The 17,701-nt window shown below is 32.2% G+C and overlaps 1 protein-coding gene across 1 annotated transcript; it reads left to right on the plus strand.

Annotated features, from left to right (window-relative positions):
- The first annotated feature begins 1,327 nt into the window (after nt 1–1,327).
- LOC143072002 (uncharacterized) lies at nt 1,328–11,361 on the plus strand. Its single transcript, XM_076246750.1, has 4 exons — nt 1,328–1,402; nt 6,202–6,286; nt 7,766–7,929; nt 11,168–11,361. The coding sequence occupies exons 1-4, from the start codon at nt 1,348–1,350 to the stop codon at nt 11,293–11,295; spliced, it is 432 nt and encodes a 143-aa protein (XP_076102865.1). The 5' UTR covers nt 1,328–1,347; the 3' UTR covers nt 11,296–11,361.
- Nucleotides 11,362–17,701: the final 6,340 nt, after the last annotated feature.

Here is a 17,701-nt window from a genome sequence, read left to right on the forward strand (position 1 = left end):
AACCAAATATTTGTAATTTTTAAAGATTTTTATAAAGTATCTAAGTAATTTGTGGCAACGAAATCCGTGAAAACACAAAACGCCAATACAGACAATGGCATGAATAAAAAATTGGTATATGTAAACAACATAAGAAATCCCATATGATAACCAATGACCATACTATACAAAGCAGTGCAATTAGTTTTAAAAAACGGGGTTTAGTTCGGGATAAATAAATTAGAATATGGCTGAGTGTTTTGAACTATTTTCAAACTGTCTACAAAAACAAATATTTATAATTGCATTTAATTAATTAATAAACTTCTTCAAAATAAGAGAATATTTTTATAATTTCATCTCTTCTTTAGCCATGAAGCTACCTCTAATGTTCACTACAGCACTCCATAATTTAATGTTATAATGTAAATAATATGAAGAGAGAGGGATCGGAGAGAGAAATGAATTATTTAACAAGAATATTAAGCCGATATATAACGGAACAGTAGTTTTAATAACAATCCTACATCTTATATTAAACAATGAGTTAAAATCATATTTATGTAAACAATTATCTAATATAAAAACCAGACATGAAATTTAGGTTCACGATTGAATTTCTTTTTTCAAAGACGGCAATTTGTCGATAACAAATATTTCTTTTAGTGATTGATGATCGCGAACAGATTAACTGTCTAGAATGTTGCCAACATGAACCGGATCGTGACATTTATAAATTATAATTGCTCAGAACGTGGAGTTCATGAAACAATAAACGATAAAGATAGAGCCATGTTTCCCATTTGTTAACAAAAATTTAACAGCTGTAAATTGATTTGATAGTTAAGAATCAATTATGTATTTCAGTGCACGATTATTTAAATTCTTTCCTAAAGGTTTCACCCTTGCTGCAATTCCTTGCAGATGCGGGAGTTCTAACAAGAGGTCTCATAGTTAAGGTTATTGTATTCGGAAAATTATTAGCGAATTAGTTACAGATAGACAATGATTCAATAGCTGTAAGTTTATGAAAAATTTGATTTATCTGAAAGGTTTTCCTTTACAAGAAAGTTAATGTTCACGTGTTTTGTAGTAAAGCTCAGTAAAACGTATATAAAACATATTTGTTTCTAAATATGAAGTTTAATATGAATATAAAAGAATCACTTTATTTTATATCTTGACTGTTGTCTTTTCAATTTGTAAAATATACAAAAGAAAGAATGATCAACCTTTGTAATACGTGATAACATCTAAATCAATGTGATTTGAATAATAATATTTAAATTACAAAGTCTATTGTTCATTCCCATAATTCTGGTACAATAACAGTTTTGTCTCATTTATACGTCACTTGAGAAAATAGCCATGGATCTTGTACATCGTATTTTGTTCTCTTCACTTCTGAATTTATTAATAAGCGGTAAGTTTGATAAGCACATAAAGTACTGTACTGAGTTTCCCACAGTGGATAAGTCTGAAATTGACCAAACATAATTGAATAGTATATTGGTCAAATAATGTTTCAGATCAAAATGACAAGTTCAAATTTTAAAATCATTTACCAGTGAAAAGACTCACCAGTTACTTGTTAACGATATGTTTATATATGTTGATTGCGTTTTTATATACGGTTATCATTCACCCTACACTGTTTACATAATAATTGTGGTACGCCTTTGTTGTTATGAACTTATGGTAATTGGCTTTTCTGTCAGTGTCACCAAAATCAAGCACAGCGTAAAAAGAAAAGTAAACGTGTCATTACAAAAGCAAGGGTAAATAATCAAATCAGAAGTAATAATTTTATTTATTATCACGTGACTCTTACTTTAAATTTTAATAAAGCATTATGTCATACTTAACCCTCCTCTAGAAATAAATTTTAAGATTTACTAGAACACATTAGTGGCTGAATTAAAGTACGTACACCTTGTAATATGAAAACGTCATGTTGGTTATAAGGTGCGCACGTTCCTGTTTGAAGCCGTCTTGGTTTTCTTAATTACTCCAACTGGTAACATATGTGACAATTACTATTGGTATCGATATCGTATTCGACCCAGAACTTGTTATTTATTGTTGATTTTAATAATGTGGATAGCAAAAAGGCCAAATGGTGTAACTTTTAATTAAAGTTGAATCCTCTGATTTATTTATTTCCCGTTTTTTAGGAAAGGGGATATCAAATTAGACTTTTTTATTAGTAGTAAAGATTCACGTTTGAACTTGTGTTTATTTTTAAAGAGGTTTTCGACAAGTTATCACAAACTCTTATTTTATATAGATAATGTTTGAAATCGTAAGGTTTTTAAACAGGTCTTACATGATTATTTTACAACATTATACCGTATAGTGGGCTATTTTCGCGGTTGTAAAGATTCGCTATTTTCATTAAATAAACTTTTTAATTGGCGGTTAATATTCTGACGAATTCAAAACTTATATCAATATCTTTGCATGTGTCATTTTAAACTGACAGAATTTATTTTAAGGATTTTGTTCTATTCGCGAAAATAAGCGAAAACTTACATCCCGCGAAAATAACCCGTTTTACGGTAATAAGTTATAGAGATAGGATTGATATATTTCGTTTATCTGGTTAAATCATAATATTTGCTACAAAATTATGCAAGAGATCATGTCGTACCCCTAATGTAAAAACGAAGACAAATACCGCAGTTAAAAAAGTCGAGAGTACACAAACAACAGATGCGGAACGACATTGATGGACAAGCCTTAGAAATATTTCAGAAATTTGTCTGTATCATTTTTTCTTATATGTCAAACATAATTTAAATTAACACTTATCAGCTACTGCCAAAGGTACAGTAATACTGGTGTTTGTATAGTTTGTCCGTAAGATACCTTCCATCAAATTTGAATGTTCTTTTAAATAAACTCATTATTAAATGTCAATAATTAAGTACGCATATCAGATCATGTAACATTATAGTTATCTGTAAAATCATTGGGTGTTTTTTTGACAGTTAAATGTATATCTAGTCATGCATTTGTATCAATGTATTGACAATTTTTGTCCTTCATTATGTCGAAATTCATACGTTGGCAGTGTACAGTATCGTGATTTTTTCAGACTGTTTATGCTGAATTTAAAATCGGATATGTTCTTTGTAAAATGAAACTTTTGAGAGCGTGGTTTGTTTATCAAATGCATTTGGATTTGAAATAGCTATATCCATGGATAAAGTATTTTTTATTTTTTTTTGTAGAGTATTACCTTAAACGTTTTATTTTATTTTTGACCATATTCATTTGACGTAGCTCAATTCTCCTACATCCCGTCATTTAGGTTTTGTACCATGGTATTTTTGTACTCTTGTCGTTTAATTATCTTTGTTGATATGTTTGATTGTTTTATAGTGATGAGGATAATTACCTTATCATGTCTGTTTTTTTGTGTTCACTGATCGTTATCAACATAATAAAATTTTATGAATCTGTCGAAGATTTTCTACGTAAGAAAATACATATACCAAATTGTTATCCTTTCGTTTGTTTTTTTTTTAGCTTTGAAATACTGTGGATTCATTATTATTCGTTGGATACCAATTTAAAAAAAATAGGTACCCACGAGAATAAATGAATCCACAGTATGCCATTTGCTTCTGGACTTTTTGTTTAGAATTTGTCTCAGAGTTCGATGGGTTTTTTTTACGTTTGAATAGTAACCAGTACTATTAAATGTGTTGTGCCGATCGGATCTGTCAATCACTTACAATTGGATCTTCCTATTTGACCATCTGATTTCCTTTTAATGTGTAGTTTTAAAAGCTCCTCAACTTCGTTTTGATTTGTCCAATGAACGATTTGATTTAAGCGCCACTGTTGAATATTACCTAGCATAGCTGGGTTACATAATTATAAGCCTGGTATCGATGTAAAGTTTTATGTATGTAATACTGTCACAACACTGTGTAATGAAGAATTAATGTTTTGCGCCCAAAACATATCGAAACCGGCCCATTCGTTATATGCTTCACACACGCAAAATACCTAAAATCTAAGTTTGGGAGTACAAAATGACAATTGGTTTTTCTTCCAAGTTTTATTGTTTCACACTTTATCAAAAAGGGTTCATGGCAGGTTATTATAAGTTGCTCGTTTTTTAATGCAGTTTGGTGACCTGTAAAGCCTCGGTCACACCTTACCGGATAGCTTGAACGGACGCCTAACGGATAACTTTTTTTCAATCCGTTCATGTCCGTTAGACGTCCGTTCTTATCCGTTAGACGTCCGTCCATATCTGTTGCATGTCCGTTAAGCGTACGTTTTATCCGTCGGCATCCGTTCTGTCCGGTGGAAAATTTTGAGCATGTTCAAAACATTAGCCTCGGTCACACCTTACCGGATAGCTCGAACGGACGCCTAACGGACAACTTTTTTTCAATCCGTTCATGTCCGTTAGACGTCCGTTCTTATCCGTTAGACGTCCGTCAATATCCGTTGCATGTCCGTTAAGCGTACGTTTTATCCGTCGGCGTCCGTTCTGTCCGGTGGAAAATTTTGAGCATGTTCAAAACTCTGAACGGACGTCCAAGGGATAAAATGTCCGTTGAACGTCCGTTAGGCGTCCGTTTTGTACGGTACTCGTCCGTTTCGTTTCCGTTTTATACCCGTTACGTGTCCGTTATACATCCGTTGGAGGTCTGGAAGATAAATTCACCAACGGACTTCTACCGGACGTTTAACGGATAAAACGGATGTTGAACGGATGAGAAATGGACTTCTACCGGACGTATAACGGATAAAACGGATGATGAACGGATCTGAAACGGATAAATGCAAATTGAAAATTTCGCGTCAGAAATGCCAATTATTGGTATGTCAGATTTCTTAAGGTTCCTGAATTCTAATTATTCATAATAGGTCTTTAGAGTAAGGGCACGTCTTCACAATCAAGCAGCTCTTATTAAGACCAGACACTGCCCTTTGACGGCATTTTGAAGAACAAACCAATTCCAATTACACAGAAATATTTTGAATATGTATGCGATTTACATGTATTATTATTGTCGCCTTTGATTTTTCCGTATATCTTGTTCATCCGTTTTATCCGGTACACTTCCGTTAGGTGTCCGTTTTATGCGGTACTCGTCCGTTGAATGTACGTTCGACATCCGTTCTGTCCGGTACGTGTCTGTTTCTCGTACGTTGTATATCCGGTGTGTGTCCGTTATGCATCCGTTACACGTCCGTTTTATTCGGTCAGTACATCAACGGACTCCCAACGGATAACAATTTTGTCAATGAACAACTTTTATTTTCATCCGTTAGGCGTCCGTTCGTGCTATCCGGTAAGGTGTGACCGAGGCTTAACATTTCTTATCTTTAATACCTTTCTATACATTTCTAGGAATATGATTGGTTAAAAGTGTCTGCGTGAAGACTGTGTATATTTCATATTAAGTTAGTACGGAGGCGGGGCTTATTTAGTACACGGTTAGTAGTGGTGTTACGTCCCTTTATATTCCATATTAGGTAATAAAGGAGGCGGGGCTTATTTCATGCACGGTTAGTAATGGTGTTACGTACCTTTATAAAAACAAAACGGTACTGAGAAAAAATCTTAAAGGTTGCAACAGACGAAGAAACTGATGATTAAGGTGGAAATAAATTCATCAAACACATTTAAACCTAACAAGTTGTTATTGTTGGCATCTGTTTTTGTAGGTTCAATGGAAGTAGTTTTTTTTTAATGCTAACAGTATTGAAGAACCACTCATTTTGATAGGTCAAGTGCTAGTCTTAATTTCACACGTTAAGATAGTCGGTAACATAAATTAGTTACATAGTGTGCTAGTGACGTAATACGGTATATATGGGGTCATAAAATTCCATATGGGGATTCCAGCTTCGCTCTCACCTCATATGGAATTTACTGACCCCCTATATACCGTATCAGGTCACTAGCACCCTATGTAACTAATAATATTTCTGTCCGTAGGTTCTTTGTGTTTTCTGGATGAATATTTGTTTTTTACCATATTATATGAATTGATTATATAGAAAATCAACCTTCCCTAACACAAGGAACACTAAAGGTACATAGAATAATATGGCACTGGATGATGGTTAAAAAACTTCGTTTTGTATATTGATACTTCATATTGTGTATCATAAACAATGAAAACGTTTTTGCGCCACTTTCAATATCTGTCAATCTGACAAAGATAAAGATTTAATGGTTTTTTTCTTCAGTTTTGGAAGTTTCTGGTGAATACTGTTACTACTACTATTCATCCTACTATGGTTATTACTACGAATGTGACTATTCAGTAAGTGGGTAAGTAACATTTCCTTACTTCTTTGCCTATTTTAACCTTTTGTTATAATAGTTAAAATTGTAATTCTACAGGACTTTACTGAAATGTCCTTTTCATTAATTCATCTATAGCCGGGATGCCATATTGTTGAGCAGGTTAATTGATGAATACTGTTTTGAATAAATTTATCGTGTTAATAATTTTGATAACACATCAGGCGGTTGTGAATAATGTGTGTTTTTTTTTACTTTTTCATAAGCAAAACAAGTTAAGCATACATGAACTTACAAAATTCCCAAAGAATCTTTGAATTAGAAGACAAATGCAATGCTAGTATACCGATTTTCAAAAGTTAAAAATAAACAAAACTGTGGGAAACATATCAACTATAGGAGGAAAACAATGGAACACCAGGAACACTGACGTATATTAAATAAAGGCAACAGTAGTATACAGCTGTTCAAAACTCATAAATCCATGGACAAAAAACAAAATCGGGGTAACAAACTAAAACTGAGGGAAACGCATTAAATATAAGAGGAGACCAACAACACAACATCAAAATGTAACACACACAGAAACGGACTAAGCATTAGACAAAATCCTATGAGAATAACAAATATAACATCAAAATCAAATACATGAATTTGGGATAGATAAGTACCGTGACACGTCTTATAGTAATGTGAATTCACACTAAAAAATAAGAAAAAACAAACGCCAACACACACAGAAACGAACTATTTTATTACAACTGCCATATTCATGACTTTTTAAAGAACATTATAAGAAAAAAAATGCTGTGTTAAACCTCCCGTTTTATGACAATTCAATAAAAATATCGCAAAAACACTACGTGACAGAAAGGAATCACAAACACACGCAATATTATTCATAACAGAGAAACGAATAAACAAATAATATCATAGTCGACCCAACATGCAAACTGCAGAACAACACTTATTTATTCTATCTACGATATAAAAAAAAAACCTGTGATACGCTTACGGAACTAACATGCACATTAGAAGCATTAGTCATTATCTTGGTTCCACGATAACTGGGCAGGTGGATGAGCTTTTTATGAATTGTATAATCAATGTACATTGAAATTTTGAACTATATTTTCTCTACATTTAAATTGTTTTTTAATGTGAAACCAATGTGAAGATCTGAAGTAGTTCTGGTAAAGAGTAACAATTGTTTGCACAAATGTTCTTCAAGACAGTAGTTCGACCATTTGTACTACATATTTTGATAATTTTACACCAAGAATGGCAACCTGACTATTATTAGAGAAAATGGTTATCTGATTAACGTCCAGCGGTAAACAATATATACATTTATTCATGAAAAATAAATATTACATTGATTGTAATAGACCGCTACAATGGTCATAGAAAATTCTTCACCTGGATGAGAATAACTTGCTGATATATTGGATTCACATATTATTTTTACGTGCATATATTAATTGGTACTTTTATTTACCTTTTCAGTGGTTCCATAGCTGGAGCGGTAATAGGAACTATAATTTTTATAGTTGTCATTGTTGTCATTATTACTATATGTAAAAACCATAATAGAACAAGGGTCACAACTATTCGGTCCACCCCTCACTCTGTCGGAACTACTGTTATCACACAACAGCAACAACACCAAGGTAATCTTAATGGACAGAGACGGTATCATTTTTTTTTTATAAAAATAAAATTAAGTTTACTTCTGGTTTCGTTGTATAATCTTGTGCACAAAACAATTTGAAATATTTTTTTTGGGGATCAGCATGTATGTATGGTACGAAAAACATGTTAAGGTCACTAACACTTTAAAAAAAAGGGTAAACTAGTTTGTTTACGAGACATAAAATTGACGATGTCTGTTTGTTCATCATTCTCCATATCTTTTTCATTTTTTTATCATCTTATTGAAGGGGGATATACCTGAAATTGTATGATTATGAGAAAATACATCGAGTTAAAAGTAAAATCACAAAAATACTGAACTTAGAGGAAGATCAATTGGGAAAGTCCATAATCACATGGCAAAATCAAATAACAAAACGCATCAAAAACGAATGGACAAGAACTGTCATATTCCTGACTTGGTACAGGCATTTTCAAATGTAGAAAATGGTGGATTAAACCTGGTTCTATAGCGCTAACCCTCTCACTTTAATGACAGTCTCATCAATTTCCGATATTTTTACATTGATGCATTAATATATACATGTATGTAACACGATAAGAATTTATTTCTTTATTTATAAAATTGTTTTAGCTACATGCTTATTTGATACCGAAAATTAAGGATTTTCTCTCCGGCATATTTTACTGCAGCCATGTTTATCACACTCTTTTGAATTTTACTTTTTTGGCTCTCTAACAATTTCGATCTGAGCGTCACTGATGAGTCTTGTGTAGATTAAACTTACGCCTAGTGTATCAAAATATAAATCTGGTACCTTTGATAACTATTTGATTTATTAGAAAAGTTTGCTTTGAACTGATCAGCTGACGTTTTCAAAGACACCAGTGTCACCGTTTTGATACGTCCATGACTGAGGATTGGAGCATTGAATAAGCAGACAAAGAAATATATATTGCACATGCAGACAGACAAACTTTTGCAGCAGATTTATTTGAAAATTTACTTTTTTTGTTAGAAATATGATTTAATTACTATTCTTTCATTCAATTTGGCTATAAACTTGTGAAATAAATCGTTAAATTGAAACGAGAACAATACTTTTATCTTGAAACTTCAGCGCAGTCATCCGAATACATTTGTATAGTTCCGGCCGAAGTTTTCTGATTGGTCGACACTCTAGCGCGCGGATATGGACAAATACTAGCGATAATTTTTATTCTAAATCGAGTCGAGTAAGAATGAAAATTATCACATAATAGAGATAAGTGTTTGTCTCGGCTTTTGCTAATTAATTTTTATCTCAATTGTTGATTGACTCTTGATTGTGTTGTCTTGCTCTTTGTTTTTATATCTAGTGATTTGTGCTTTTAAAAAAGTATATAAGAATTCATTGAATTAAAAAAGAAGAAGTAAGAAGATCTGATATGAGTGCCAATGAGATTTATCTTCATCCAAGTCATAATGTATAAAAATAAACAGTTATAGGTCAACTTCCGACCTTCAATACAGAGCCATGGCTTACACCGAACAGTAAGCCATATGCCCCCCCCCCCTTTTCCAAAAAAAGAAGAAGAAGAAATTATGTCAATTTCAATACCATTAGGGAAACCAACTGTCTCATATGCATAAAAAAAACCAAAAACGAAAACCACTGAACAACAGGGTTCACCAGCCCAGTAGTCAGCATTTCGGTGATGACGTGAATATCAATTATATGATCATTTCTAAAAATGTCCTGTTTACAAAACTTTGAATTTTTCGATTAATTAAGGATTTTTTTATCCCAGGAATAGATTACTGTAAATTCAGAAATTATTGCGATGTTTTTAGTATGGCGAAAAATGCAGGGTAATATTCGCAATAATTGAAACTCGCATTTTTAAATGTTGTATATGAATTAAACAGGATTTTTCTCAATATCGCAAAACGTTAAATCGTATTTGAGTCTAAAATGACAAAATCGCAATAATAAATGCACGCAATAATTTCTGAATTTATTATAACCTTAGCCGTATATGACACAGCGTTTTAGAAATTATGGTCCTCAAGGCTCTTTAGCTTTGTACTTGTTTGGCTTTATAACTATTTTGATCTGAGCGTCACTGATGAGTCTTATGTAGACGAAACGTGCGTCTGGGGTACTAAATTATAATCCTGGTACCTTTGATAAATATTCCACAAAGTGTGAAACAATAAAACTCGCAAGATAAACCAATGGTCATTTTGTACTAAACTTAGATTTTAGGTATCTGGCGTGTCTGAAGAATATAAAGAATGGGTCTGGCGTATTAAATTATAATTCTGGTAACTTTGATAATTTTCTTTACTAAGGACAAATAATTACATTAAATGTATGTTTCATTATAATACGTTATTCTGATTGGCTAACTGCACATTACGTGTCATTCCTTAAGCAATTGCATCACTCAATAAAACTTTGCATTCATGATAACACGATGTTCCACAATAAAGTGCACAGGTGAATTAAATTAACTATTTAAAAAAATTCCTGTTCTCATGATCATAGCTAAAAAATGTAATTATAAGTATTGAATTCTTCTTTTTGTAACTTCAAAGGGTTGTAAAAGCGTTGACCGTGCGCACATTTTTAGAATGAAGCGCTTCCGCGCATCATACAAAATGTACTTCGGTCAACGCTTTTATGAAGTTACAAAAAAAGAAGCATTCAATTCTTAAGTGCATACAGATAAAGCTTCTCGAAACATTTTAACAGGCATTTAAATTCACGCTAACCTTAAACAGAAGTATCACATTACAACATAGAAAGACACACTATAAAATATAAATTCAAACGGCTGAACTTGGCCAAAAAAAAAAAGACTACAAGCTAAAATATCACATCAAACAATGAAATGATTGAATGACGTCCGGTTTACTCTAAGGTGCAAAATCTGAATATGTATTTGGACTATAATCTTATAATGTTTTTAAGCACTGATAACTTTCTTTTGACTAGGCTTGTACGCTGGTCATAAACACTGCTTTATCGAGATGAAGTAAATAAATAACATGAATGCAAAAAAATGCAACAAAAAAGAAACAATCCACCTTCAGTTTTTAACTTAACAAGAACAATATGAAAACGGTATAAAAAGTATTCCCTCAAGGTTTTTCAACATTCCCGGTAAGAGAAAAAAGGTTTAATATGCTATAAAACGGAAATCTTTGTAAGAAACGCTATAACGTGTGAGTAGTTTACAATGAATAACTTTCTAATTTTGTCATTTCAGCTCCACCACCAATGATGTATGGCCAGTATCCGCAACCAGGCGGCCCAATGTATAATCAACCACCAGCGTATCCGCCGCCTCAACCAAACTATCCACCACCACAAGGAAACTATCCACCGAAATACTAATAATATATCAGTTACAAGCAAACAATCAACCAAAATTTAAAGTGTTTAAAATTCACACATTTCTTATTGTGAGTTATTCGTTTACTTTTCTACATTGGCTAGAGGTATAGGGGGAGGGTTGAGATCTCATAAACATGTTTAACCCCGCCACATTTTTGCGCCTGTCCCAAGTCAGGAGCCTCTGGCCTTTGTTAGTCTTGTATTATTTTAATTTTAGTTTCTTGTGTACAATTTGGAAATTAGTATGGAGTTCATTATCACTGAACTAGTATATATTTGTTTAGGGGCTAGCTGAAGGACGCCGCCGGGTGCGGGAATTTCTCGCTACATTGAAGACCTATTGATGACCTTCTGCTGTTGTTTTTCTATGGTCGGGTTTTTGTCTCTTTGACACATTCCCCTTTTCCATTCTCAATTTTACTATGTTACTCATATTTAGTTATGTTATACCCTTAATTTTGATATCTTACTGCGTGAGACTTAAATGTCAAGGAAAGAATATGAAGTCAACGTATTTTGTACAATCGATAAACTTTTTTAATAAAAAAAAAACTGCTGATTTAATAAATTCCATAATAAACTTAAAGTCTTCTGATTTTGAAGAAAGTTTAAATAATTTGTTATGCATCTGTGTATCTGTGATGCATTATTTACATTTCGAAATTTTGTATTAGAACATGAAAAAACATTTATGGTGAACAAACACGAAATTGACAAAGCACTAAAAATGTTGATAAACCTCGTACCATTAATTTTCTTAATTGAGAACAATTTGTGTTTGTAGTTTTTGATTTCGTTATAATGCCAAACAAAAACCAACAAAATTGGCACTCAGCAATTAATAATAAATCTTCGGTATATTGTAAAAGTTTTGTCGTACACAGACCACTTACAACTGAAAGCTGGTTAGAATGAATCGTCTTCATCATATCAGACAATATGATAGCCTCTTTGATTAAATACTTTTAAATGATTAACGTCCAATTTCTATTGGTTGCCAACATTTCAATGTTTCTTTACTTCCGAAAATCCAAAATGAGAATGTTAAGATTTTTTAAGTACTTTTTTATAAAGTCATTGTCTTATTTCATAACAGCAGTATTATTTATATCTGGTTGTGTGCCAGACTATTTTTACAGCTACATGAAGATGTAATTTCAATAATTCTGTCTTTTACAATTTCTAAAAACGCCATTTATATTCTTATTTCTTTTGCTTCATTAATTTTAAATTTCATTCTTCTTGTGTGTTTGCAAATTTATTTCAGAATTATAAAAAAAGAACGGATATGGAGTATCTATCCATGACTAAAATCAGTACATGAACAGCAAAACAACCAACAAAGTAACAGTACTTATATTACTGTTCTTTATCTCACAGTAACAGTAATTTGGAAATGCATTCATGTTTGATCTTTGTACTGTCTGCCTTTTCTCTTTTGGTGCTTAGTTAGTAGCACAGTATAATTTGTTTTTATTATTAACTGATTAAAACTTTGTAAATATTTATTTACATCTTTAAATCCTAGAAGATAACATTTCAATAATGACAATCGTGTTAATGATGACAAACGTGATGCCTAACATATTCCAAAAAAGGCTTTTTCATTGACTGGTAGAAACCTTTAACTATGCACTGAAATTGTAAATGACAACAAATTTATTTGACTTTTGGTTGATATTTTTGTCACTGACGACCAAAATATTATTGGATGTTTGTTCTTCCTAAGCACCAAGATGTTCGACTAAACAGTTTTCTAAAACGTTGACTTCTATTTTTTATAGTATACAATGGCCTTTAAAAGTATTGTGATACGATATAATAACATTCTGGGGTTGATTCAGATGTTGATTCTTAAAAAAATCTACAGATTTATTGCAAAATCTTAGATCGCAATTACTTTCTGCAATTGTGTAGTAACATTAAGAGTTTTGATTTTACTACAATTTACATTGCTGTTCCCCATGGTATATTGTAAAATCGCCTCCACCATTTGACCAAACAGAGCTTTTCCTATAAAAATGGGAATTGTAGATATAAATTTCTTATTTTGGTTTGGAATAAATGTTATTTTGTGAAGGACAATAATGATTCTATCAGAATAATACATTGAAGATGATATTATCAAAATTTTTGATAATTTTGATGTTTGTTCTGCTTAAGCACCAATATGTTCGACTAAACAGCTTTCTAAAACGCTGACTTCTATTATTTTTATAGTATATAATGGCCTTTAAAAATATTGTGATGCGATATATTAACATTCTGGGGTTGATTCAGATGTTGATTCTTAAAAAATTCTATAGATCTATTGCAAAATCTTAGATCGCAAATACTTTCTGCAATTGTGTAGTAACATTAAGAGTTTTGATTTTACTACAGTTTACACTGCTGTTCCCCATGATATAGTGTAAGATCGACTCCACCATTTAACCAAACAGAGCTTTTCCTATAAAAATGGGAATTGTTGATATAAATTTCTTGTTTTGGTTTACAATAAATATTATTTTGTGAAGGACAATAATGATTCTATCAGAATAATACATTGAAGATGATATTATCAAACTTTTTGATAATTTTGATCGACAATTAGATTGTTGAGTTTGGAGGATTGGTATTTCAACATAGAGTCGGTATCCCAATGCATACTAATTGTGCATCTCACAGGCTGAATTGTTTTTGAACTTGCTTGAAGCAGAATTTTGTCAGAACATTTTAATGGACAAAAGGAAAGCATTTTGCAAATTCTTGAATTTTACATTCAGATGTATAATTGATGATGTCCTACCACTGAATAACCCATATTTCAATCAGGACTTATATTTCATGTGATAATTTGAAATTAAGGATACTACTGATAGTGACAGCTTCATACCTTGATATTCTAATCAATATTGCCACAGCGTTTTTTTTCGTTGTGACAAAATTGCTTTACTTTTTGAAGTAATTGAATAGGAACTATACGTATAGTTCCAGCTAAAAAATATCAGAAACCAGGAGAAAAGTATATAAACTTTCAAAATAGCATAAAAAAAATCCTCTCAGCTATTCCATTTTCACGGTATCAATGCGCAAACCCAATATATGCTTACCTTGCGTATGCTTGGGCATTATATAAACCGTTTTCAAAAATAACATTTTCCGGACTACGGTTTCAGTGATTTGAATTTGCTTCAACACAACTATAACAATAGCAAAACTCTTGTGAAGTTTTACGATAATCGAAAAAAAAATACCGTAGGGTAGACACAGAACTCTGATCTTTTGCACATAAAATGTGACATTGGACACTACTTTTTTGCATAAAAATGGGATAATCAAGTTTTATAATTCTTGGTATTCTAAATTGCGGGTTCTTTTATTCTTTATTACTTAGTAGTCTCATGTAATAAATTCAATCAGATATCTACTATATTTTTTATCGAACTGAGCAGTCTACGTATTTATGTATATGCTAATATATAGCATAATATAATTCGTACCAACATAGTGCACACCGTTATGGTGTCTACATATTTCAGTTGATACGTTATGCTCGTGCATTTTCACACTATATGGACTTCATATACAGAAGTGTGCACTTTACACAGAAACTGATCCAACAAAGTTATGAGGAGGAAAGATTTAAAAATGAAACTAAATTTTATGGACACCATCACGAATTGGTTGATCCATACGATGTGTCTGTGTCCAAACTAACTAAGGAATTTTTACCAGGTCTAAGATTGTGATTTACCATTTACGTCGTCTGGTCATAAAATTACCGACCATGACCGAATATATCTGTTTTGCTGAGTGTGAATTCGCATTGCTATAAGACGTGTCATGGTATTTGTTTATTCAACATTCATGTATTTAGTTGTGGTGTTGCATTTGTAATTCTAATCGGATATTGTTAAATGTCTTATCGTTTTCAATTATAATTCTATATTTTCATTTTCTATTCGTAATTAAAAGTAAAGGTAATTAATCACCAAGATCATATATACGATTTATTTGTTTTACAGACTGATTCAGAAGAAATACACACATAGCTAAACAGTACAATTAATTATCTAATTACTAACACAATTCTTAATTAATATTCGTATAGAATGAAATTCAAAACAGTGTAGCTGTGGCCATTGATTGACACATTAAAATCATCCATTGACTGGGACAATTTACGTGAACGTTTGTCTGTAACGACCACTGTTCACGACGTACCTACGATAGACATTTAAACTGTGGGGTCACTAAAGGTTTCTTAACGCCTTTAATTATAAAATAATTCGAAAAATTAATCAGGAATAACCTTTGTGTTTTGAATTATATAATTGATATAAATCAAAATATCGTGTTATTTCTGATCAATTTTTCGAATTACTCTATTTAGGTGTTGAGAACCTTTGGTGACCCCATAGTTTAAGTGTCTTTAAAAAGTACATAGTGAGCATTGGTCGTTACATACAAACGTTAACCTAAATTGTCCCAATCAATGGATGATTTTAATGTGTCAATCAATGGCCACAGCTACACTGTTTTGAATTTCATTCTAATTGTTATTAAAGAGGGGCGAAAGATACCAGAGAAACAGTCAAACTCATAAATCGAAAATAAACTGATTTTTATATAGATTAGACTGTTGGTATTCCCGTTTGAATGGTTTTACACTAGTAATTTTTTAGGGTCCTTTATAGCTTGCTGTTCGGTGTGAACCAAAACTCCGTGTTGTAGGCCGTACCTTTACCTAAAATGGTTTACTTTTATGAATTGTTACTTAAATAGAGAGTTATCTCATAGGCACTCATACCACATCTTCCTATATCTATTGACAACAGACAAACAGACAAATAATAGTACTTACGAAACAACATAGAAAAACTAAAAATAAAAATAAAGATGTGGTATGATTGCCAATGAGACAACTTTCCACAAAAGAACAAAATGACCCTGAAATTAACAACTATAGGTCACCGTATGGCCTTCAACAATGAGCAAAGGCCATACCGCATAGTCAGCTATAAAAGGCACCACAATGACAATGTAAAACAATTCAAACGAAAAATCTAACGGCCTTATTTATTTTAAAAAATGACGAAACAAGAATGTGTCCTCAGTACACGAATGCCCCACTCGCACTATTATTTTTCATGTTCAGTGGACCGTGAAATTGGGGTAAAAACTCTAATTTGGCATTAAAATTAGAAAGATCATATCATAGGGAACATGTGTACTAAGTTTGAAGTCGATTGGACTTCAACTTCATCAAAAACTACCTTGACCAAAAACTTTAACCTGGAGCGGGACAGACGGACGAACGAACGAACGAACGAACGGACGGACGGACGAACGAACGAACGGACGGACGAACGGACGGACGGACGGACGAACGGACGCACAGACCAGAAAACATAATGCCCCTCTACTATCGTAGGTGGGGCATAAAAACAAATATGTTAAACATAAACAAACGACAACCACTGAATAACAGGCTCGTGAGCAACATGAACCCCACCAAAAACTGGTGGTGATTATAAAAAAACAGCAAATATCATAATTACAAACCTAATCTTGATTGATATCCATTTTCTTTTGTAATTTATATTTAACGTTACTTTTTTGGCTTTGATAGATTCTTGTGACGGTCAATCCATAATTCTATCATGCTGTTTTTGTGTACTGTCCTTAATTATTGTACGTTGTTATTCTGTTGTAAACATGTCGAAATGTACTGTTGTATTGTTTATTTATGTATTTCCTGAATGTTCTTTGTACTTTTTTCCTGTCATGAAATGTTATCATCTTAGTTGTAATTATGAATTTGCTTGTTTTTTTTTAATCACCACCAGTTTTTGGTGGGGTGTTTCAGTGGTTGTCGTTTGTTTCTGTTTAACATATTTTCAGGAAAATGGCAGGAGTTATCTTATAATTCGTTTCTATGTTTGTTGCACTCTCGTTTGGTTTTTGTTGCACTTCAATGTTTCTGTTGTTTCGTTGATTTCCTCTTATAGTTGATGTGGTCCCTCGGTTTTAGATTGTAACCTGGATCCGTTTTTTGTCAATGGTTTTATGACTTTTAAACAGCGGTATACTACTGTTGCCTTTAATAATTATCTAAAGTAAATAAATCATCATTTCATGTCTCTAGTAACTGAAATTTAGACGGATCTTTACTTAGTTTTGATATAAACTCTGAGTCATACATAAAACCTTCAGATTATTTCCCAAACTAACATTGATGTCGTTCATGATCCAATTTACAGCTTTAATCCTACCATCACAGTTTAAGTAGATCTTTCTAATACCTTTATATTTGATCATAACAAAGGCTTGAAACAGAGTACAGCAAAAAATTGCAATGCGAATTTTCGAAGGCCTATCCTACCAAATAAGAAGACTTATGTTTGAAAAATGTGTAGGTGAA

Source organism: Mytilus galloprovincialis, chromosome 1, assembly GCF_965363235.1.
Source record: "Mytilus galloprovincialis chromosome 1, xbMytGall1.hap1.1, whole genome shotgun sequence".
Taxonomy (NCBI): Eukaryota; Metazoa; Mollusca; class Bivalvia; order Mytilida; family Mytilidae; genus Mytilus; species Mytilus galloprovincialis.